Source organism: Ptychodera flava, chromosome 16, assembly GCF_041260155.1.
Source record: "Ptychodera flava strain L36383 chromosome 16, AS_Pfla_20210202, whole genome shotgun sequence".
NCBI lineage: Eukaryota > Metazoa > Hemichordata > Enteropneusta > Ptychoderidae > Ptychodera > Ptychodera flava.
Window position 1 is genome coordinate 8,315,107 of NC_091943.1, and position 24,876 is coordinate 8,339,982.

Genomic DNA, 24,876 nt, shown 5'->3' on the forward strand with positions numbered 1-24,876 from the left:
TATTACTATTTCCGGTCACAAAGTGACTGACAGACGTTTCGAAGTCGTTGACAAATCGTTCGTACGGAAACTTACAACTATATCGAAGTATTCTCGAACCGATGCAGGCATGCCGATCGCACCGGAGAGAACAGATATTTTCTTTGTAAGTGCATTACTCGTTTGCCATCGCGTTTTGCTCACACATACATGTTGATCGCATCTTCTGCACATGTCCTCCTCACTATGTACACTCATCATATACACATATTTACACACCATAACAGCCTGGTCTCTCCGACCATGGAGCTATTACCTCCATGCTCCGACATCGACAGGATGATTCAGTGAAGTGTGCAATACCGAATGTAATAAATCACATCAACTTCTCAGGCCTCGCAGGTTTTCCTCATAAAGTTGGGATGTGATTGAATGGTTTAGCTGTATGGTGCTCAATTTTATATGGAAACGTTCGATGAAGACATGGATATGTACACTAGCATAGATAGTGAACAATGTTAGCAAAGTTTTGATCACACTGTTATCTATTTACATGTAAAAAATAAAAGATTGTAAAATGATATGAAAGTTCTCATCTCTCGACAAACAGGAAGAAGATGATTTACCCTATGAAGAGGAGATATTGAGAAATCCTTACTCTGTAAAGTGCTGGTTGCGATTCATTGAGCACAAGAGTGAAGGACCTGCAAAAGCTATCAATGTTGTCTATGAGAGAGCATTGAAGGAATTGCCAGGAAGGTAAACTATACTGTACACGGAGAATACAGATCCCTGGATTCTCAGTTGCTGTTGAATATGGGCCTTTCATTTCTGTCCAGACAATTGAAGCCCAGTAAATCCCAGCTGTGAATATAAGGCTGTGCTGAAGCACATCGACGACGCTCAGGTCAGGGGTCATTGCCAAAGAACTTCGAGCCAACCCATAGGCTGTATCTGGTACCTTACCACGACATAAATTGGTGTTGCTGATTTTATCAATAGCTCACAAAATAGTTAAATACGTTAGTCTTTGAATAGCTGTCGACGGTATCTGACACATTTGCCCTCTCGCATACAACACATTGAATATGCTGCAGGTAAAATGTTCAAATTTAAGCAGAAACTGGCGATTGCTTGGGGGAAATGGTTGAAAATACATGTTCTTATCGTTTGGGTAATCAGTAGGAGTAGAGAATGTGTCATGGATAGTCAATGATAAAGCAGATACAGATTGATTTATTAAAAGACTAATATATTTCATTATTTTTTTTAAGTCAACAACAGCAATCGTGTACCGGTGTAGTAGTAAACTGTTAATTAAGCCTATGGGTTGGCTTGTAGCGGTTCTGTGGCAATGACCCATGACCTGAGTGTGATTGATATGCCACAGCACAGCTGCATATTCACAACTAAGCAAAGTCCAGGTCAGAGATCCGGTGCAACCAAGCTTCACTATGAACACAATGCTGAGGAAAAATAATGATAAGAGTCAAAATATTGCAGAGGCTTTCAAAATGTTTCTCTGATACCGATAACTTTTACTGCAAAAGGAACACGAAGTAAAATAAATCACTGATTTTTCCAAAGAAAGTGTGTGAGTCCCCATACATAATCTGGTGGTAAGTAGATTAGTGTTAGAATAATGTTTGTTGTAATAATAGAAATGAAAGGCGTCATAGCAGATCTGCATAGTAGAATTGTCTGTATTTCATTAATCATATAATTTTTATCAATCAACAGTTACAAACTTTGGTACAATTACCTGAAACATCGAAGGAAGCATGTTAAAGGCCGATGTATCACTGACCCAGCGTATGATGATGTCAACAATGCACATGAAAGAGCCCTTGTCTTTATGCATAAGGTAATAATAGGGACTTACAGAATTCTTTGCTTGGATCTGAAACCATGTGTTATCCTTCTTCAGCCATTCATATAAATGATGTTGACTCAGTACTGTTTACCACAAGGAACAAGAAGGAATTACTTCTACGACAAAACCTTGTAGTACATTAGTTTTGTATTTCACCCTGTCTCTATGCATATAAAGGTCCAACTTTACGATAGGAAAGACTAGGTTTGCATCTAAGCATAAGTAACTTGAAGGGGAAAATGTCACACTATTGTTGTACATTATTTACCAGCATTTTTGTTCTGTTCAACACACAGTTTCTTTCTCTTCTCCCATAATCATGTCAAACTTCCAGGTGTTTAAACTTGAGGTAGAATGCACCTCGGGTACAGATATTCGGACTGTCCAACTTTTACAATTCATTTCTGATCTACCACTTATTGGGGCTCATTTTCAAGCTCTTGGTGTAAGAAAAATTTTCACCATCTTCGTTTTATATAACAAAATTGTAATGAAAATATCAAAAGCTATTACTGTTGTCAATTCCAGGTTGTCCAGGGGCTTTGTGGTCATCACGTTTGGATCCATAAAATAGTTTTCCTTCGCAGCCATCATGGACTTTGTCATTAATATCATTTTCATTTTATTGTTGAATCTGTAATTCTCATACTTATGGATTTTGTGGGTTCTTCTTCACAGATGCCGAGGATCTGGTTGGACTACTGTCAGTTTCTGATGGACCAGTGTAAAATAACCAGAACTAGAAGGACCTTTGACAGGGCATTACGAGCACTTCCAATCACTCAGCATCATAGAATATGGCCACTCTACTTAAAATTTGTACGAAATCTTCCACTGCCAGAGACTGCTGTCAGGGTCTATCGTAGGTACATGAAGGTGAGGTGTCATAAGAATTGTTTACTTCACAAATTTATTTCAAATTATACGGACATTGTTTCTGCCGTAATGAATGTGTTCAGTATTTAGAATATTGGTGATCTTAAATCTGCCGGGCGATGATGACTGTACAGAAGTCAGTCAACCTATACAGTGCTGGTGGTTTGTAGACTAGTATCAACGTGAGACCTGTTACTCTGTCTAATCTGCAAGTTCTGTTATACATTCTTCACCATATAAGTACATATAGAGACTGGTAGAATGGTAAAGTGACAGGTCCAGGTAAAAAAATTGATATTCTTGAAACCCAGAGCACATTCTTAGCTCAACCTTGGGTAGGCAGCATTGCCTGTCCTTCCTATGGCACTTTAGAACTGTTGTACACACATGTCATAGAGATCTACTGTCTCAGAATGAGGGTGTTGTATTCTTAAGTCACGTTTAATATCAACACTGACTGTACTTACTTTGTAAACACCGCTACTAATACATTTGATCTCTCCCTTTTACAACTTTTAAGTGCTGCCTGTTGCTTGTTAGCCTTCATAAAATCACCATTTGCATGGAGAAATCAAACGTGTCAAAAAGAGGTCATTTGGCAGAGTTGTAAAGCCACATCATAAAATAGCATGGAAGGCACTTAATGTTGAAAGGGCTCATTTCAATAACTTTTTACATATACAGTCAGAAGGGGCCAAGAAAAAAATTACTACTTTGAAGAAGTGGTCTTTCTATTGAGATTAGGTGTGGCAATACTGTCAGTTTAGGTAGCCATAGTGTGTTGAGTGGTGCAATGATAGAATTCACTGTCATAAATCTCATGAAAATCACGATACATGTATTCAATTTCTGAAACAATTATGTTGAGGAGACCTTTGGCTGTATTGTAAAATCACAGGAGCTAATTAAAATGTGTCTTCTTCAAATGTTGTTTTACAAAGTTACTGCCTGAGAATGCTGAGGAGTACATAGAATATTTGAAGAACATTGACAGGCTGGATGAAGCAGCAGTTCGTCTTTATGACATTGTGAATGAGGAAGATTTTGTTTCAAAGGAAGGCAAGTCAAACCACCAGGTAAGAAGAGTGGAGTCTACAATCTTATATATGCTGTGCCTCATCACTCTGTTCTTCTGTCCATTATCCCTTTCAGCACTATGGTTTGGCCCAAACCCATTGTTACCTATGGAGAGTGTGGAGCTGTGTACAGGGAACTGGGGGTGGACATGTTACAATGCGCTGTCATTGTGTTCCAAGGCTACAAGCTTTCTGAACTCTTGTACAAGATTTTAAAATAACATTTGTATATAAATAAATAATAAAGGTAGCAAAGTTTTCTTCCATCCAAGAAAATAATTGTGCATTAGTAGTGTGTTGTTTTGGCTCAGAGAACTTACCATAACATATTTTGCACTGTGTAGGATAGCAGCGTGTCGTATTATCTCTATATATAAACACCACAGCACTTTCTTATCTTCTTTTTGTAATCTTTAAAAAATGATGACTAGATAATACTTTGTAAAGTACACCATGTTACTCTTCATAAAACCACAGTTAATATGATTGATATATTTGTAATGCCATCACATGGCATGTACTGCACCTTTTCACTAGAGAGCATTAGATATTACTGAGTACTCAAACCATTTCAAATGACATTTTAAAGTTGATGACACCCATCCACCATTCTACAACAATATCAGTATTCTGGACACAGCATGAGATGAATACTTATCCCACAGATCAAAATATCACTTTACTTATTCATATACAAATCTTAGCCAGCAGCCAATTTTACTCTTTCTACCAAATCCAGAACATGAGATCAAGTGTTTTTACAGAATGTTGCATCAAACTGCATTTTGTTTCATAAGGTCCTGTTTGCTACAGGTATAATATTACAACAGCAGAATGGGATCAGTTGATATTCATCATTTGTATTTATGGCATGTACCATGGTAATCAAATACAGATACATTCCATTACCTCAATCACTGGTGATCCTCAGACCTAGATATCAAAATAAATCCAGAAGTCGTACAATCTAATTTTGCATAGCATGCATCTATTCTTCATCATACATATCCATCAAAGAAATTGTGGTCCTTGATCGTAAGCTTCTGGATTTCATCAACCCCAAAGTAAATTTCAGAATTTTCAATTAACAAGAAGTCCAAATTTCCATCAACAGCTGTGGCATGACCTGTGTGACCTTATCTGCAAGAATCCAAAGAAGGTGTCTTCGTTGAAAGTTGACCCTATCATCAGAAGTGGTATCAAACGTTTCACTGATGAAAGAGGCCAGCTTTGGTGTTCACTGGCTGATTACTACATCAGGAGTGGACATTTTGAGAAGGTAACCCACGTCTTCTTCAAGGAGGCAGATTGAATGTTGTAAAATTTTATTCAGCAACTTGTAGTTATTAAACTTACAGAATTCAATAGATGGCCTTTGCATGATTTTATAAACGTCCCATGTCTCTTTAATGGTATTTAGTCATTGAAGCATGTGTTTAATTGATTGATAATGATCACTGCAAACATACTGGACAACATTTTGTCACAGATTTCAGCAGGCTTGCCATATATACAACAAACTGTAAGAAATTTCTCTGATTTTGTAATCTAAAATCTAATACTGGTCTAAATGTGCCTTTTACTGTATCCAAGACAAAGAAAAGCAGCAGTTAACTTCATGTAGGTGTTGTAATCTTTACATACGTGTCAGATGTAATATGTATCTGACAATCCTTACAGTCAGAGGGTAACCTTCAACGTTGTGCCGGCACATTTTAAAATCACTGTTTTGTACATTTGCATGCTAGGCCAGAGACATCTATGAGGAATCAATACAGACCGTGACCACAGTGCGTGATTTCACCCAAGTCTTTGATGCGTATGCACAGTTTGAAGAGAGCATGATCAGTGCCAAAATGGAAACAACTGCTGAATTAGGAAATACTGAAGATGGTCAGTACTTTAGATAGAATAATGTTGAACTAAGCACAATATTTCTACTCATCCATGTATTGACCCAATATTTTGTTCACTATATGCCTATATGGACTTTGACACGACATATAATTAGTGATCACTGATGCCGATTTACATTGATGGCAAGGGAGCTATATACAGTACCTTCTACATGTAAAACTGCCGAACAGTCGTATGGGATTTTCAAGTTACAAAGAAGTGGTTGATTACACTGAAACTTTTAGTATTTGATATTTTACAAAACTAATGTATCACATACACTATGTTAGAGCATGACAAGTTCATCCTTTGTAATCATACAGATGACATTGACCTTGAAATTCGACTGGAGAGGTTTGAAAATCTCATGGACAGACGACCTCTGCTTCTGAACAGCGTCCTGCTTCGGCAAAATCCCCACAATGTCCACGAGTGGCACAAGAGAGTCAAGCTGTTTGAGGGTAAACCCAAGGACATCATCAACACATACACTGAGGCAGTTCAGACTGTAGACCCACAGCTGGCCACAGGAAAGCTATACACACTGTGGGTGGAGTTTGCAAAATACTACGAACAGCATGAGCAGTTAGCTGAGGTAATATTGTGGCAACCCGTTGTTGCTGCTTCCTTGGGTAGTTTGATCTGATCACCATGTGCCTTAGTCTTGCCCCCCACCCCCCCCCCCCCCCCAACTGAATGATGTGATGGCCAATGTGCAACACATCACAGATACCATGTGAATCAAACAGTCTCATTTCTTCTGTACATGCCCTCAAGTGATACCACCTCAAAGCGCTCACCATGGTTATAAATATTCATATCAGCTCAAAATGGGGCAGAAATGTTCTGTGGACTTTGCCTTAACACCTGGAGATGCAGTTGATCCTGTAGATGAATTCTACACAGGAACTGTGGGCCATGCAAGGGTTGGACTGGAAAGCCAGTATTGCCTAGCCGATGTGACTTAGAAAGTTTATGTTCACATATGAACCATGCAACTTGCATTCAGCACAGCACAAGGAAACCCAGCTGCGTATAACATCTAAGTATCTTACTATCATTGCTAATATTGAAATTTGAACTACATAGCAATCACAAAATACTGGTAGATAATAATATTACCTTCTGTTGGAACGATTCCCAGTTTGTCAGGGACAATAATACTGAATCCTATAGAGTCACAATTTTCTTTTACTGTAATGTGTGACATACATACAAGAGTGTATTTTTGTTGACCTGTAGGCTAGAGTTATTTTTGAGAAAGGTACCAAGGTTCCATATGTCAAAGTTGAAGACCTGGCAAGTGTTTGGTGTGAATGGACAGAGATGGAAATCAGACATGAGTAAGCAAAAGTTCTATTTTTATCCATAAATGTTATAAAAAGCTGCAAACTGAATCATCAGTAAGATCTGATAGTTTTAGCTCTTTGAATATTTTTGATAAATAATTATGCTGTGGTATTTTCTATCATTTATGGGATTTTTTTGTTGGTTAATCTGTTAAGTCTCTGGCAAGTTTATATATGGGGTGATTTTAATAATTGCTATATTTGTAATGCACTGCGAATGAATATAAGGAGTTTGTTATTGGACATCAGTTCTTTCCTTTTGACCGGTGATTTTGCCACTCTTGTTGTCTGGCCTAGCAGTGAATATTGCAGAAAGAATACAGGACTATCAGAGGAGGGTTGAAGGATTTAAAGGATTTAAACTTTTGTCGTCATTTTGATTGATTGATTGATTGATTTATTATTTATTTATTTATCTATTTATTTATTTAGCCAAATGACCAATATGAAGTATTTCCCAATTACGGACTCCACAGATCATAGAAAATATACAATTACACACAAACGTACAACTGACCAAAACAAATTTAATATGAACATGCAAATCATGAATAAAAATCATTCATTATACTAGTGTAAAAGGACTAAATCTGTATATATATTGACATTTGCAACCATTAGAGTAAAGTTTTGCGTTCTACCTTTTGACTATGTCTTATTTTTAATTTGAACAGGAACTATGACGAGTGCTTGAAGCTAATGCAGAGAGCTACAGCCATGCCTTCAAGGAAAGTTGCCTACCATGACAAGGTGAGTAAAATTACCTGACAAACATGTCTGTGAAGATACATTCCTATGAAACAAAGCTCAACAGGTGTCACTTGTGCATATATTTTTCCAGAACAATCCACTTGAAATATTTATTATTTATTTCCATACTTGTCAACACATGCTACATCACACTTCAATTAGCCTACTTGTTAGTGTGTAAGCCCCTGCTCATGTATGAGCTCTTTTTCTCTCGATGTTTTTCTCAGAGTGAACCTGTACAGAAGAGGCTATACAAGTCCCTCAAAGTCTGGTCATTGTATGCTGACTTGGAAGAAAGTTTTGGAACATTCAAGGTACAACTGATAAAACAATTTTTTTCTGTGTACAGGACACCATTCAAGTGTTTCCCCTTTTTCTGTGTACTTGTTGAAGTCAGTATGACTTCCATTATCTGCTGAAAAGTACTTTTAATGAAAGTGTGTACTGTAGATACTTTTCATTTTAGATTGTGACTCCAACATTCTTTATGCAAAGTTCATTCAGTTAGAAAACCTGTATGTCACTAGCGTATCACCATGGATGAGAAGGTTCTCCCAAAATATGATAGTGTTCGAGTGAATTTAAAAAAGATTTTTTTTATTTTGCTCTATTTTCAAGTTTAAATTTCTCATTGCTTTCAATGTTGAATTGTTATAATTATATGTCATTTGATGTTTTCTCTGATTCTTCTATCTGCAGTCAACAAAAGCTGTTTATGATCGAATCATAGATCTGAAAATAGCCACTCCACAGATCATTATCAATTACGGAATGTTTCTAGAAGAGCATAACTACTTTGAAGAAGCTTTCAAGGTAAAAGTACAGCAATTTCAACATGTAGATGTCGCTCTCGTGCAAGGGTAAAAGTTTTACTGCACAGTATATTGGTGTTTTCAGTCTCATTACTTGTGGAAACTCACTGTTTTGTCAGAACAGTGATATCAAGGACAATTGTTCAATCAATTGGAGTAAGAATTACTATATCACTCTTTGTAACTGACCAGGATTTGAATAGGATCACAAAGGAATAAAGTATATTCAACTTTACTGTTTAGAAATCAAGAAAGTGTCAAAAATGTCCTCTCATCTAACAAACTATTCTTCAAATATCTTTCAAATGGGTCAGAGAAACAACAAAAGGCAAGATTTGACCATGAGACAAAGCATTTGGGCTGTAGTGAGAGACAGGCAGATTTTTAAGTCTTACAAAGTATAACTATATTAATATTTTCTTTTCCCAAGGCATATGAACGTGGCATAGCATTATTCCGATGGCCAAACGTTTATGATATTTGGAATACCTACCTGACAAAATTCATCAAGAGATATGTAAGTACAATAGATGTTAAGACATTACTTTCTGTGAAAACACAATAGTGTGTCATGATATTATGGTGGCTTCCATGACAACTCTGAATACTAATTTCATTCACTATTATCTCTTGTCAGTGAATCTTCATTTTAGGCATTCTTTAGAGATGTATTAAAGTGTATGTCCCGCATAAATTCAAAGTTAATTTTGCTTAAAATGAGCCATGCTATATGATTTTGCCACCCCTACTTTATCAAATAAATGCATCACCCCAATGAAACGACGCGGTTAAATATTATTAAAATGTAATATGTTGTGCGACTTTGAAGTTAGCTGCCATTCGGGTCGTTTCGGAATTCGCCGGCATTGCCACCGGAAATGACGTAACTAATAGAATGTACGAGTGAGTGTGTTCACCTCGGCCATAGCGAATGCTTACCGCTGTGGCTTCAACATGGTGAGAAGTTACGCCTTTGGTGGCTGAAGTAACTGCAGCCATTGTCAGTTTATTGCATTTTAGGATGTATTAGCCGCATTTGACAAAATTACAAGAAAGGGTCGGAAAAGAGGCATTCAGACAAGCGTTTTCTGCGGTGCACATTTTCGAGAGCCGTGACTTAGAATAAACACGGTTCGGAAGCCAGATGTACGGTAAGATAGACTTTAATTCCTGGAGTTACTACATCGATTATGTAATCGCAATGCCGTACCAGTACGACCATTGTCACCAGAAAGCTTCGCGTGTATCATCATCAACTGTGGACAAGAGTGAGAACAGCAGCAAGACTGCGACAGGTTGCCCAAAACATGTCAAGGATGCGGGGGCCGCGGAGAAGTATGGCCATGTTTACATCCCCCAAGACTGATCGCCGATTCAGATGCTTTACGACAGTGATTGTAAATAAATAAATGAATACAAGTACTAGATCTCATGCATGTGTGACTCTATAATTAGTAACGTTAGGAGATATCTAATTTTATATTCCTAAATAGTTTACGTAGTGATTGACTGACTCTTTGCGAGACTGAACGATAGGTTGTGTATAATACAGCACGGCGCTGCCTGTAACAGTGACACAACGTGTAGCAAAGAAGTTTATACTGTTGACGAAGCAGTCGCGTTGTCGTCATCTGTTCCCTTCTGCTCGACTAAGTCTCCCCTAAAATATTTTAGCTTCTTTGAGAATTTCGCAGTCATGAAACAATGAACACTGTGCTTTATATCGCTGACACTTAATCAAGAAACAAAACTGCGGAAGCGTAGCTGATCACTCCGTCACAGAAATGGCCGGCTGAGCCGCCCGGCCTCGGGTGCCAGTGTGCCCGATATTTACATCATGTCAATTTTAATTTATCTCTTCCCGAGAATTTGGCTAGACATGTCTTTACGGTCACATATTTTAAAAGTGCCAATGTTCATGTGAGGTTTTATAACGCCAAACTGAAGATTTTGCGGCGAGACTACTACCTTTGGTGTTTATGCTAACATGACCCTCAGCCTGTTCCACTTCCAGCTGTTGATAGGAAAGATGTGTGTTATGAACGGTGGACAATTTTCAACTTGACCTCTACTTCATTTATCTACAAGCGTCATGGTGTAATTCAAATTTTTATATACAGATTTTGAACGAGGCAATTTGTGTTGAGAAGTAATAATAAGGTGGGATGGCAACTCCAGACTTATATTATATTTTGTTAGCTTGCGGTTGTGGTATGGTAGTGCACTGGTGTGTTGACTGTGGTCACGGTGGGTTGTCACTGACGCGACGGTCAACAAGAGTTCCGCTCTTGTTCTCGTTTAGGTTAAGGTTCCGACTGTTAAAATTTGCAGGCCTGTAATTCTGAACAGCTTTGTCATATCTTCTGTGACGATGATATTCTCAGTTGCACTGCTTTCACTCATGAAATTATCACTATCTCCATAGTCAATGCACGAAGTCACCATCACCCATTCTATTAGTGACGTCACAGCTACTTGCGCCAAAACGGGGCGAGCTCGGCAATTTCCGGAAAATGTCGCCATGATGGAAATCGAAAAGTGCAACTTTTCCCGTGTTTTCGTCGAAATAACATAATACAACCGTCTAAAAACCGCTCAAATAAGCTTCAGTTTGTGTGTAAATGTTTGTTTTATTAATACCAATTTCATTGACAACCAGAACTATAGTATATGCCCCAAGTCAAACGAAAAAGTCTCAAAATGTGGCAGGACTCACACTTTAAGTTTCATTGCCATCAGTGATCATGAAGTATCTGGTACCATTGAAAATCAACTTACTGGTATTCAGTTTTGAGGAATCAGAGGGATGAATAAATTAAGGACTCTGTTCAAGTGTTCAAATACAAATGCAGTATTAACCCTTTTCCTGCCAAGTCCATATTTCACCACCAGGTCAAGATGGTTAAAATTAATGAAACACAATGTATTCCATATGATGTATTTTAACATAATACTGTACATTTGAAGGCTGTTGAAAACATAATACTGTAAAGTTCATTTTTTTTGGACAAAAGATGCTATAACATACCAAGCCAAGTGGGTGAAAATACGTCATGTTTTGGCTCAATACCACTTTTTACTGACTCGGCTGATGGGGAAGTGATACAGTTATTACTGTCTGGCAGGAAAAGGGTTAAAATGTCCATGGATTAACACTTTGAACCCTGGCCCCTGGGTGACTTTGACATAATATGATGATTTAACCCATAATGTGGATTAGAGTGTTAACATATTCTCTCCACATCGGTGTTGGAATTTCTCTTCAGGGTGGAAAGAAGCTAGAAAGAAGCAGAGACCTATTTGAACAGTGCCTTGATGGTTGCCCACCAAAATTTGCCAAATGTAAGTAGTTTCTCCATTGTCTCGTGAATTTTGGATATGCAAAACAAATACCATAAATTTCTAAAATCCGTCAAATGGCCCAGACTTTCACCTCTGGTGTCAGGTTGACCCCTGTCAATGTAACCTCTGTATGCAAGCCATACTTTTAAGAGAGTATGGGGTGAAATCAATACAAACTTACCAAAGCAGTAATTAAATGTTATTTCATATACATTCCAACAGCAATTTACCTACTGTATGCAAAACTAGAAGAAGATTTTGGTCTAGCCAGGCATGCTATGGCTGTCTATGAAAGAGCCACCAAGGCTGTCCTTCCTGAGGAACAATATGAGGTAGGTAAACATAACATCCAACAAACTTTCCTCACCAAGCAAATATTTTCCCTGTGATGTGACTTTGAAAAAACAATATTCAGATAGCAGGTGCCATTGGTCCCATTTTTCCGCCTTGGATGAATTCCATTCTTTGGCAAAAATAAGGGACTGAAGTGTTCCAGAGTTTCAAGCAGTGAATTGACAGTCTCACCCCCATTTTCATATGTGTTGGTCCACCTACCCTATTGAAAACAATTGGAATGTACCAAAACCTGCTTATGAAAAGGTAAAAGAATCCAGCAGTCATGCAGTCATTCTTTATTATCTTGTTTGGTGATTCACTGATCTTCTGCTTCACTGTCACCCAAAAGAGATCTGGGACACTTTTTTACTTACTGGTACACTTTACTTTTCCAGATGTTTAATATTTACATCAAGAGAGCTGCTGAAATCTATGGAGTGACCCATACCAGACCTATCTATGAAGAGGCCATTGAGGTTCTCACCAATGACCAGGCAAGGGAGATGTGTCTGCGCTTTGCTGACCTAGAACGCAAACTGGGTGAAATTGACCGTGCTAGGGCAATATACGGTCACTGCTCACAGATGTGTGACCCAAGGGTGAGTTGCTATTCCATAATTCATGTTATTGTCCAGAAGTTTTTAGGAATGCCTTAAATTTTTTCCTAGTATTTATTAGTTCATAACTTTCTAAAAGCTATTATTTCATAGTCTGGGTGAGTTTCATGTTTTCAGTTCCTAGTACAAATGTTTGTGACAAATTTTGAAATTCCAAGACCACAACATTTCACGAAGTATAGGTTAATGTACGCAGGCTGAGAATTTCATCATCTGCTTCTATACAAACAAGCTGAAATGCCAATGTTGGGCTTGTTAATTTAATCTGTACTTAATTGCAATCTGAACTTTTAATATGTAGAGTTGAATACATTGGACAGCTATATGCTCAGTCAAAGCCTACCCAAGGATTGAATCCATAGCAACTCACCACACTCCATCTGGTTGGAATGTCATGGAAAGTTTCTATGCGAAACAAAATATTGAAAACCATTGAAGCTGATTACAGCGACAGACCTATTCAATGACACAGGATTTTTGATTACAGGTGACACCAAGTTTTTGGCAGACGTGGAAAGAGTTTGAAATCAAACATGGAAATGAAGACACAGTGAGAGAGATGTTACGAATCAAGAGAAGTGTTCAGGCAACGTACAATACACAGGTATTATTATCTTGAAATGATCTCATTTTGAAGAGGTATAATTAATTCTTCACTGTCATATTGAAATATTGGAATATAACGATGCATCGTTGGACTCTCCTGTTGTAGCTGTACGGCTTCCATTACAACTTTTCCACGGCAATCTAATCTTTGATTGAATTTTGAACATATGTAATGAACGAAATACCAGTATGTACATGTTAATTCAAGATACATCATGAGTTGCATGTGTTTACAACAATTCAACGCTCATTGAAATATCTGTTTTAAGAGGATTTGGGACAGTTTTGAGCACAGCTGCCACAGGCCATGAGTTTGTTTCACCAACGTTGCTGCAAAACATTATGGAAGTTTTGAAGTGATATTAATTTGATAACGATACTATACACTGATATTACTTACTTTTTGACATTGTCAGGTGAATTTCATGTCAGCACAAATGTTGGCAGCGTCTGGAACAGGAACCGGAACAGGTAAGCCTCACAGGTGTTCTGTGGACTGAGATGTTTCTATGTAGTGTGATTGCCTCACACAAACCATCTTTTGCCAAAGAGCTTCAACACATCAATACACATCTAAACCATATTCTACAAAAGAAGGAAGATTACTCAGTGCAAGATTAAAGTAATGCACGCCTTGAAAGTGAAAGACTTAAACTTTTACTCAAACTTTCCTCAATGAAACTTGCAACCATTTCCTTATCAAATCAAGATTAAAGTTCAGGGCTGTCGCGCAAAGTTTGGAACTAGAAAAACAAATTACCTAACATATACCTATATTTGAAATTCAAAATGGCCGCCATCCCTTTTCTCTATGGAGAAAAATATAATTTTCCATTATCAAAAACACTATGATGGTACAAATCTTTCTCACTCCAAGAGCTTTAAAATGAGCCCCACGCAAATGGAAGAACAGAAAAGAGTTGTAACAATTTGAGAGCCGGAATATCTGTCCCCATGGCGCATTCTACTTAAACAAAAATGTGATGCCATCACTACGAGCATGATCTAACACATTGACATGGGTATACCTGCTTTCTGTTATACAGTATCAGACTTGGCACCAGGATCCAGTGGTGGAGATGAGATGAAATTACTGGAACAGAGAGCACATGCCCTGGCTGCTGAAGCTAAAGCTGACAAACCACTGCTTAAGAAGGACATTCTCTTTGTCAGGTATGTTTCTGTACATCAAGCCACTCATCAATTCCTAACCTGTATTGATACTGTACAGTGAGTATCATATTCTGTCAGATATCAAAGTTAATAAAACACTTTCAGTTTACCTTGCAATGTTCATATCACTCCAAACAAAATAGCGAAGTACGTAGACTGGTGGTCAAAGGTGTCTCTCTCTGGCCTGCTTTAAAGGGAAACGGTCGTCAGAACTGCACCTATGCAAGTTTCTTGTTTACAAACAATGTATTTCGTGCACAATGTCAAGATGCACCTCATTGTCATAGTTGCAACATTAAATTATACAATGTAGATTATGAAAGACATGTTTTAACTTTTATCAATCACCACCATACCTTGGATACAGTGTTGCCATTGGTCGTATGGGTCCCATACGACCTTTGAGCACAGTTCTGACGACTGTATCCCATTAAACTGCCAGTCAGTGTTCCTTTCTGTTTTCTTGGGAAGATAGGAACATGATGAGAGGAATTATCAATTTTGATATCTGAAATCATATGGCACCTACTGTGAATGTATCTCTCCGTAAGTTGATCTGTGTCATAGACAACCAAACATTACAACAAAATTTAATGGTGACAAGATTACATCATAACGCTAGAAGTGCGCAAAGGCAGAAGGCACTTACGATGATAAACTTGCTTTATAAATATGGCAAATCTGATCTCTCATAGAGAGAGATTAAATTTCATTCAATTAATGTTAGGACTAACAATATATTGTATCATTGATATTTTCTTAGTGGTGGAAAAACCACTGACGAGCAGATGGAAGAGGCAGTCAAAACTGTCAACCCAGAGGAAATCAACATTGATGATGATGATGAAGACAGTGATGAAGGCCCGGATGGTGAGTTATATGGTATTTGCGTGAGACCACTGGTCAGTGATGTTATATGCATGATGTTGGGCTTTATAAGTTGTATATTCACAAAGTTGAAACGTATATTATAGTGCCGACCTTGCATAGATTTAGCAGCAACTGACAATGCTGATCTGTTTCACATTCACTGGAGTCTTCTTTGTTTAGTAAAACACATGCCTTTAGAATATTTTAATGTATGAGTGTATGATATATTAACCCTTTTCCTGCCAAGTCGGTGAAAATCCGCTTGAAATTCAGTGTAGCTAGAATCTGAGCAGCCACGGCCGTTATCCTGCCAAGGCGGTGGAAATCGGGCTACTTTTTGGTACCCCCTTTCCTGCCTAGTCGACGGAACTACGTGTAGCAAACCCTTGCTCGCGCTAGGGGTCGTTCGAGGACAGGTTTTGGGCGAGGAACGGCGTTTGCTCTCGAAATGGGTTCACAGAGAGTCCAATGACAGGGAAAGGTGCAGAAGCTACCCAGCCAGTCCCCCACCCCGTTGGGGGACTGGTTTTTTTTGGGGGACGAGTAGCGTACTTGGCAGGTTAGCACGGTGACGTATCCTAGCGGAGTTTGGGCTAACTTGGCTCTGAGGCACTACATAGATTGCGGCCGAAATTGACTGTCTCGGCAACGCTAATCTGTAAGGCAACCGCCTAAGACCGCCTCAGCTGGCGGTGCAATTTTTTGCCAATGGTGCGAGACGAAAATCACGGACTTAGTCCTGATTGACGAGAAGTGCGGACGGATTTGACGGACTCGGCTTGATTAGTCCCTGACATGGAACTGATCCGAACGGACTTGAGCGACATTTGTGAAGGGTAACCACCGCTTTTAACCGACTTGTTACCTTCTCGAAAAGACTACCCACTCAGATGTCGGACGTTGTCGGCTGCACTTGGCTCTAGACGTTCAAGCCGTGCAACGAAACACACCGCCTCAGCCTTGCCATTCACGAACATGGCCTCAAAATTGATACCATTGTTCACCGACTTGGCGGCTGCGGTTAGGTGCGTGAACCGTTGTTCACGGACTTGTTACGCCTATGTTGTCCCTGTGAAGTTCGGCTAACGGCCGAGTCTAACGGGAGTTAGCAGACCTGTGTTTGGTTTATACCGTAGTATGACCGACTCAGGTAGAGGTACCTGTCGGTATATTGATTATCCGAGTTTTACGCACTCGGGCGTCAATGACGGGTCGTCATCACCGCTGATGACGTAGACGTGCTGGCCACGTTATTTGAAGGAGCCATGTATGCCCAACGGACGAGGCCGAGACAGCTGTTGACAATTTTGGCATCCTTCATCTTTGACCACCTTAGTTGGGTAAGCCGCTCGGCAGGCGACTGTTATGACCTAAACAAGCCGCTGAAGCACTGTTCGTTGCCGTACAAGAACGAGACGGCCAGTCCATTACTGCTTAATGGGCGATCTGTCGGGTTGGCTTGTCACCGACTTGGATGACAATACGCCCTGCGCAGGCGTACTTAGAAGGGACGTGAGGTTAAAGATACGGGTTTCCCACCTGTACTAAACATGGGCTTGGGCCAACGTCCTTGGGTGGCAGGTGCGCATGCCACGTACCCAGCTGGACGGAATGTCAAGTTGAGATGCTAATGACATTGACTATGTTATGCTAAGTGCTCGAGGGATTTGCATTGCAAATGAGTATTATTAGCATATCAAATGGTGCGGACAGGCAATTTACATGACGGGTAGGAATGTCAGCGCCGGTTGGTGGACTGATTGCCGTAGGTCCATTATAATAACAGGTGGCTGCATATATAAACACCCCTGCGTCCAATCATGTCCAGGGCTTTGTTTCCCTGTGGCTTTAAAAGGGTGGGACCTGCTAGTCTGTCGACACTGTTCCAGACATAGGCTTGACGGACCGCAAAAGTTTTCTGAAGGCGAGCAGACGACTGAAGCTCAAAGATGCAGAGTCTCCGGGCGGTAGTGGTAGCGATGGTTGTGATGTCCCTAGTAAACGTTCTAAGAAGTCGGGCAAGAAACGCTCCCGTAAGGCGAAGCTATCTCCGGCTGAAAAACCCAGTGGTAAGCGTAAACGTAAGACTGATCGTTCTGCCGATGAGGATGATGATGGGTCACCGGTTGCCAGTGGTTCTCACCCGGCTGCTCCGGGAGAGACTACTTCACCTGCAGAGACTACATCTGCTCTTGTGGGAGATACTTCACCTGCACAGACTACGTCTGCTGCTGCTAGTGAGACAGTGAGTAACGAGACGGCTGATGCCATTGGTTCTCCCCCGGCTGCTCCAAGAGAGACACCACCTGTTGCGTGCACCATGAGCCCTCATCCTGCGTCAGGAGAGGTTCCTGTGCCCAGTGCGAAAGAGCTTGAGTCCTCGTCATCAGCAGAGGCTGCCCAGCCCGCTCCTGCCATAGTTTCGTGTGCTGCGATGTCCCCGCCGAAAAAGATAGTGCGGAGGGTTCGTTATCAGGATAGCCCACCTGATTTTGAGCCAGATATGATCCTTGATGCCGCTACGGGCGAGTTCAGGCCCAGACGCCCAGACGACGGTGATATCACCGCTGAGTCCGACTCGGAGGTTGACGAGGATGCGGCAGAGGACGATGACTTTTATGACAGGCAGTATGTAGGTGAGGCAAGCTCTGACGACGATGATGACGTTGCTGCTGTGTTGGCGAAGGACGACACCCCTCCTGTCTGGCGTATGTCGGAAACTACCGATGCTAATATATTTGAGGAGACCGATTTGACCATGAGAGAGGACCGACTTTCACCTTGCCCAGCCACTCCCGTGAGATCGATTACTTTTTAAGTTTATTCCAGCTACACTGATCAGATTGGCAAAGGACGAGACTAATAAATACGCCAAATTCCACCAGCGATATATCGCTAGGAAGATAGATAAATACTGGCGTAACGCTGACTACCGAGAGGTGCAGGCGTTCATTGGCGTCTTAGTCTGTATGGGTATGACCGTAAATCATCAGTGGAGGATTATTGGTCTAGCGATCCCTTTCTGAGAAACCAGGGTATTTCTACTGTGATTACCCGCAGTCGCTTTCAGCAGCTTATGCGATTACTTCATCTGGCAGACCCAGAGAACGATCCACGTCGTGATCCTGATGAGGCACGCCGCCGACGTCGGTGTCAGGAGGATCCCCTTTATAAAATCAATCCATGGATGGAGCCCATAGTTGACAGGTGCGTAAATAATTATAAGATGGTAGAGAGATCTCCATCGACGAGGGCATGGTGCGATTTAAGGGCCGTTCTAAATTTAAGCAGAGATTACCGCATAAGCCTGATCGAGACGGTTTCAAGATATGGCAGCTGTGCGACTCTAGCACTGCATACATCGCTAACTTTGCACCGTACCTAGGTGTGAAATTTCAGGATCGGACTGATGGGAGACGGCAGGAGCGAGGTGTGGTGAAAAGAATTACGATGGAGCTGGTCCAGCCATTTTGTGGATATAATCACAGCCTATTTTGTGATAGCCTGTTTAGCACGGTCGTTACTGCTAGAGAGCTGATGGAGACCGGGATCTACATGGTCGGGAGTTTTAACCGCCGTAATCGTCGCACCATGCCCCCTCAATTAATTCCGCCGGGTAAGAGGAAGCGCCTTCCTCTGTCTGTTGGGGATATGAAAGCCACGACCAGAACGGACTCTCGTCTTAACATCACTGCTTATCAGGATAGTAACGCTCAGGTGCTGATCTTGAATACGGTCTATCCACCCTTGGAGTGCGTGCCAGTGGGGGAGGGAGACGAGCAGCGACAAGTGCCTCTGTCGCTGTATAATTATCGCCGGTACATGGGAGGTGTCGACCGAGCCAACCAGAAGCGCAAGTACTTTCACACTGGGCGCAAGAATCACAGATGTTGCCCTGGTAAATGCATATATATGCTTCAAGCATGTACACCCTGATAGTAAGCTGACCCATAAGATGTTTCATCTGCGTGTCGGGAAACAACTCATTGGCGGTTATTGTGGGCGATCGCAGCCCAGTGTGAGAGAGGTCGAGGCCACCGTTTCTCTTGCCTCGTACATAAATCCACAAAATCAGCCGATGCACGTTGTCAGCCGTTTGGAGGGGCGGCAGAAATGCTGTAAAGTATGCAGCAGAGAGGGTAAGACCACTGCGAGCGGACGACTGTCTGAGACGTCCAAAGGATGTAGTCTGTGCGGGGTTCATCTTCACGAGGGCGAGTGTTTTGCGGCTTTTCATCATCGCATGATGCTACGAGGTAAGAGGAGCGTTGGCGTGCAGACCTCTACTCACACAGCCCCGACGACACCCATCAGCAAGAGAACCCGACGTAAATAACGGACAGGGGACAGCTTCGCCTAACAGTGGCTTGACTGTATTCTTAACACGGACCATGATCACATTTTGAGCACGGTTGTGCCGTTTGTTTGTGCTTTACGATCCCGCTGATTGTAAATTGAAACACGGATTATTTTGTACAATCCCCCCGATTGTAATCTTTGTAACACGGACCATGCACTCGGACGTCGAGACAGACTCTGAGATTAATTATTCGGCATAATGTAAATTATTCCCGAATAAAATACTATCTATGGATCGCATATTTTCGTTTGTTTTGTTTAGACGGATTATTTTGTACAATTCCCCCAATTATAATTTTTGAAACACGGATCTGCCACCCCGATTGTAATTTTTGAAACACGGACCATGCACTCGGACGTCGAGACAGACTCCGAGATTTATTGTTCGGCATAATGTAAATTATTCCCGAATAAAATACTATCTATGATCGCATATTTTCGTTTGTTTTGTTTTTACCCCCACTTTCGTTTTTGGCAGATCCGTAAGGACGCTATAGTAATGGATGAACGTGCGTTGTATCACGTGGGAGGGGCACAGCCCAACGGAGGCTGTGCTCGTGCGACGTAGACGTTGTACCAACCATCTGTCGTTTGGGTTAGTGCATAGAGCAGTTGCACTGTCCAGAGCTAAGGTGGTACAAAACTGCACCTTAGTAACAACTGCACAACTAACCTGTTAGGAAACGGTAACACTAACGAGCTAAGTGTGCACTGAACTGGCCAAACTATGTACACGCCTTCCTTCAATGGCGAAGCTATGTCGTTGACACTACGTCAAAGCAGACTGCACTGTGCGACTCTTCCAAGTCGTTCAAAGTACGTGGCCAAGTGACACAAAACAGGACAGGTTTGAGGGTGCTGCCGCACCCATAGCACTAACCCCTGGGTCTTCTACTAACCCACGAGCGAGGTGATGTTTCCCCGGTGTGGACGTGCGTGCCGGCGAACGAGCTTTACTTCCGCAAAAGTAAGCTAGAAAAGGGCATAAAAGTGCACGTCCCCCGGGGCAAACAACGCCCAAGACCTCGTCATTTTCTCAACACAACCTCATCAGCGGTTGCCCCTCTATACGGGCATGCAAAAATTTTTAAAGTCTAACACGTGTATGGTCGGTAATCGTACCCCGAAAATGCGGTATTTTCCCGCCAAATGCCTGGCAGGAAAGCGTGCAGGAGAGCCTATCTTCTGTAGACACGGAAAAGGGGGCCGGTTTTGACCGACTTGGCAGGATAACGGACAGGGGCGCTCGGCAGGAAAAGGGTTAAGGTAGTTTGCGCCTCAAAATTGAAATATGTAAACTTTTTTCTGAAACTTTTCTCAGGCAAACTTTTAACCATTCTCTTTCAAACTCAAGAATAAAAGTTTGGGGCTACCATGCAAATTCTGGTACTAAAGAAACAAATTGCCCAATATTTATTAATATTTGAAATTCAAAATGGCTAGTAGCCCTGTGTTATCTCTATGGGAAAAAATTACATTCTTGATTTTCACAAACATTAATGCAGTGAAAACTTTATATACTCCATAAGCTTCGAAATGAGGCGCCCCTAAGTGGTAGGCTAATAGATTATTGTAAAAGTTTGATAGTCTGAATATCTGTCCCTGGGGCACATTCTAACTCAATAGAAGTCAGAAATCAACTTGAACTGCAATCTAGTTTTGTCCTTGTGTGTCCAGAACATTGCAACAATGATTGCTGTGTAAGAGAACAATTCATGAGAAACTTTAATGAGTATAACACTCCAAGGAAAATAAGATAAAAATTTTAGGAGATGGATGTAAATATTGATTCTGCAAGCATAGGGTTATGAGCGCTGTATGACTTCCAAGCATCAAAGCAGTTAGTGTTGGGGAGCATAGGGTTATGAGCGCTGTATGACTTCCAAGCATCAAAGCAATGAGTGTTAGGGATTGCATGCTAATGTTCTTGTACAGTAATGGTTGTTGCTTTATTTCAAATCATTGCACACTCATTACCACCATGCAGTAAATACTTTTTCTCTCCGCTTTTTCTCACAGAAGTGGAAATCGAAAAGAAGAGTGTACCGTCAGAAATCTTTGGCAGTTTGAAAGAAAATGACGACTGAAGAAATTACTTTCTTTCATTTTATAGCCTCAGTTTTTATAATTTCTGTCATCTTATTTGTCAGACATGAAATACCATCAGAGCAGAGCCTATCTAAATGAACAGTTCCAACTAACAATCCATCACTAATTTAGCTGTGGAATATTTGACTGTCAAACAAAGGGTCAAGTGTCAACCAGGGTCAAAGTTTATGCCTTACCAAACTGCCAAGTATCAGAATACCATTGTGTAATTGTACTTTAAAGTTAGAGTAACCGAATAAGTGAATTGTACTTGATGGTTTACAAAATGCACCAGGATATTTGTATAATGATCATGTTTCTCTGAATCTTCCTGTTTTTGTTAAATAAAATGAACTGAGGTAATAAACTGTCTGTTGTACATAAATGAACAAGTTTGATGGTGTTGGAAAATCAGATTTTTTTGCAAGATTGAGAACAGCATATATGCTCTCTGTAGGCATAATAAATCCTAATGTTGCATATTTTTATGTTAAATTTGGATTTGTTTTCTCTGAAATATACAGGTTTATTTGTAAAAGAGTTGAAAAGACAAGTCAATGCCAATGACATAGTCTCCATTTGTCACAGTGTAAGAGGATGATGGTCTGTTAAACTGTATGAAAGCCAGTGTCATGTACTGATTAAAAAAGTATGATATTTCCAATGCATTTTCTTGAACAAACCTGGCAATATTGGCATCATAGAGAAAAATTAGACATGTCTATGTATTCAATACTAGAAGGTCCATGTCCTTGCATCAACTTTGAATGAGATCAGTTTACAAATTGCTGTCTCTCATGACGCTGGACATGAAAATTTACAACAAAACAAATATTGACAACTGGTGGCCATATTAGAAGATATGTCAAAAACTTATCAACATGTATGCAGTGCTTGAACTAGGGTTTCATCCTTGTAACAACTTTGAAAGAAATTTGTATAGGGAATGGCTCAGTAAAAATTCACAACAATCAAGGACAAGAATGAGAAATGTGTTTGCGTTGTGGATCAAAAGCAATGAGAATATCATCAAAAATTAAAGCAAAACACTACCTGTAACCTTGGTTGATTAAATATAAATTTTCTGAGGGGATTTAGATTATTTTGATATGGTACACAGAGTGATCCTTCTACATATCATCGTCGTAAACCACGCGCCTCTTTACGGCAACAGCTTAGCGCTACTCGCTAAGAGGCGTACTTCAGCAGACGGAAGTTATGCTCAGGCTCGCAAGAATGCTACATGTTTATTTAGCTATCAACTGAGCCAGCACATGAACAATCACATTTGATATGTCCCAGAAAAGTAGAAGCATTCTCAATATATGGCACTCTTCAAAAAGGAGGGATAGAACCAGAAATGTAGATACCGACCGATTGTGACATCAGAATCCATCAAAAAATGGTACAACAGCTACCATAGTATTGAGTGGCCAGGTAAACTGACATGATGATGAAAAGCTGGTTCAAATTTTCCAAATATTTTGTCACTGTGACAGCAATTCTTTATTTTTTCCTATCGTCAGTCTATAGTTTTTCTTAAGTCACTGCACGATCAAATTAAACTATTTTTTCCTTTGCCTAACAACATTTTTAGCTGGCAATTGTTGTAATGTTAGTTTTAATAAAACAAAATCTAGAACCATTTTTCACATTTCATTGCTTTTATCTTGCAAAAAATAAACATGCATGTTTTTCTGTATTAAAAAAACCAAACAAGTAGGCCTACTAATGGGCCAGAAGCTGCAACTGTCGATAATTGTTTCAATATTTCTATGCAATATATCAAGTACAGTTTCTTGCTGTCTCCCCACAATATGCTCAAACACACAATATTCAGTTTGTCTACAAAGCCAGTGTATATACAGTCATTATGTATTGGATAATAATTGAATTAGAGCTAGTCCAGAATGAAAGTCATTTGTCAATGATACAAATGTGAGGTACACATTCACAGGCTGTGTTGGCAAGCTAAAGACTGGACAGTTCAACATACTGTAAGGCAGAACAAGAATATTGTCAAAATTATCAAAATTAATACATGCTACTTTGACTCTGATGAAATTGAAGAACTTAGAGTTTGGGTCAAATGTAGCTGTGATATCGCAGCGGTACTGGTGGCGTATATCGAACGTGCTTGGGTCATTGGGTTCATCGCCACAGTTTGTGGTGATGACCCCAATAACCCGATCGCGTGTGATATACGCTACAAGTACCGCTGCGATATCACAGCTAGGTCAAATGGTACTCATGACAGTGAAATATACTTTGACATAAGATCAGGTCAGAAAGCAACACACAATAGGAAGACCAGGAAACTTTAACATGTTGAATGTTATCAGGGATTTTGAATTCTTGCACTGAGACTAATTTAAATGAAAAAAATGTGTGACTGAATGGAATTATTTATTTTCTACCCAATTTGCCATAATTACACACAAAATTTTAGAGATTAAACGTTCATTTTATGGAATATTTTAACCTACCAGTATGGTTAATTTTGAGCAGCATTTAAGTCATACATGTGTTGTACTTTTGAAAAAAAATTTGGTAGGTCATTGTGCTCAGTTTTTCAGAGTTTGGCAAAATGTAGCCTGTTGCATAAACATGAATCAACTGAAAAACTTGCCTTAGGAACTTGGCTCCACAAACCGCAAATAACAGGTAGTGTTGAACATCTCCGAGCAGAACTGCCCATGTTTATTTTTCTTTGTAAGCATCCCTAATAAAAATGCGGCTTAATACTTGGAGGTGGGGACTTGAAAAATTTTGAACATATAGACGGGGGACATGAAATTATGTTAGGATATTGAGTGGGGATCTGAAAAACAATGTGATTTCAATCGCAATTCCTCCAGCGCCCCCCCCCCCCCC

General features: G+C 40.3%; 2 protein-coding genes across 2 annotated transcripts in view; both read left to right on the plus strand.

Moving 5' to 3' along the window:
- LOC139152709 (pre-mRNA-splicing factor SYF1-like) lies at positions 1–23,649 on the plus strand. The gene is made up of 21 exons (XM_070726012.1): positions 1–145; positions 590–738; positions 1,720–1,843; positions 2,531–2,728; positions 3,670–3,804; positions 4,919–5,083; positions 5,553–5,697; positions 6,024–6,295; positions 6,943–7,043; positions 7,724–7,799; positions 8,027–8,113; positions 8,499–8,612; positions 9,042–9,128; positions 11,878–11,953; positions 12,176–12,285; positions 12,685–12,888; positions 13,394–13,510; positions 13,929–13,983; positions 14,559–14,685; positions 15,449–15,555; positions 21,934–23,649. The coding sequence occupies exons 1-21, from the start codon at positions 110–112 to the stop codon at positions 21,999–22,001; spliced, it is 2,553 nt and encodes an 850-aa protein (XP_070582113.1). The 5' UTR covers positions 1–109; the 3' UTR covers positions 22,002–23,649.
- The window catches only part of LOC139152724 (UDP-glucuronosyltransferase 2C1-like), a 567,100-nt gene that overhangs the window by 221,907 nt on the left and 320,317 nt on the right, over positions 1–24,876 (plus strand). The gene's annotated exons all lie outside the window — the stretch shown is intronic.

Coding starts and splice junctions, on each gene's coding strand:
- LOC139152709 (XM_070726012.1), top strand. CDS start 110: ATGCCGATCGCACCGGAGAGAACAGATATTTTCTTT. Junction 7,800..8,026: donor AAGTTGCCTACCATGACAAG/GTGAGTAAAATT, acceptor TGTTTTTCTCAG/AGTGAACCTGTACAGAAGAG. Junction 15,556..21,933: donor CAGTGATGAAGGCCCGGATG/GTGAGTTATATG, acceptor TTTTTCTCACAG/AAGTGGAAATCGAAAAGAAG.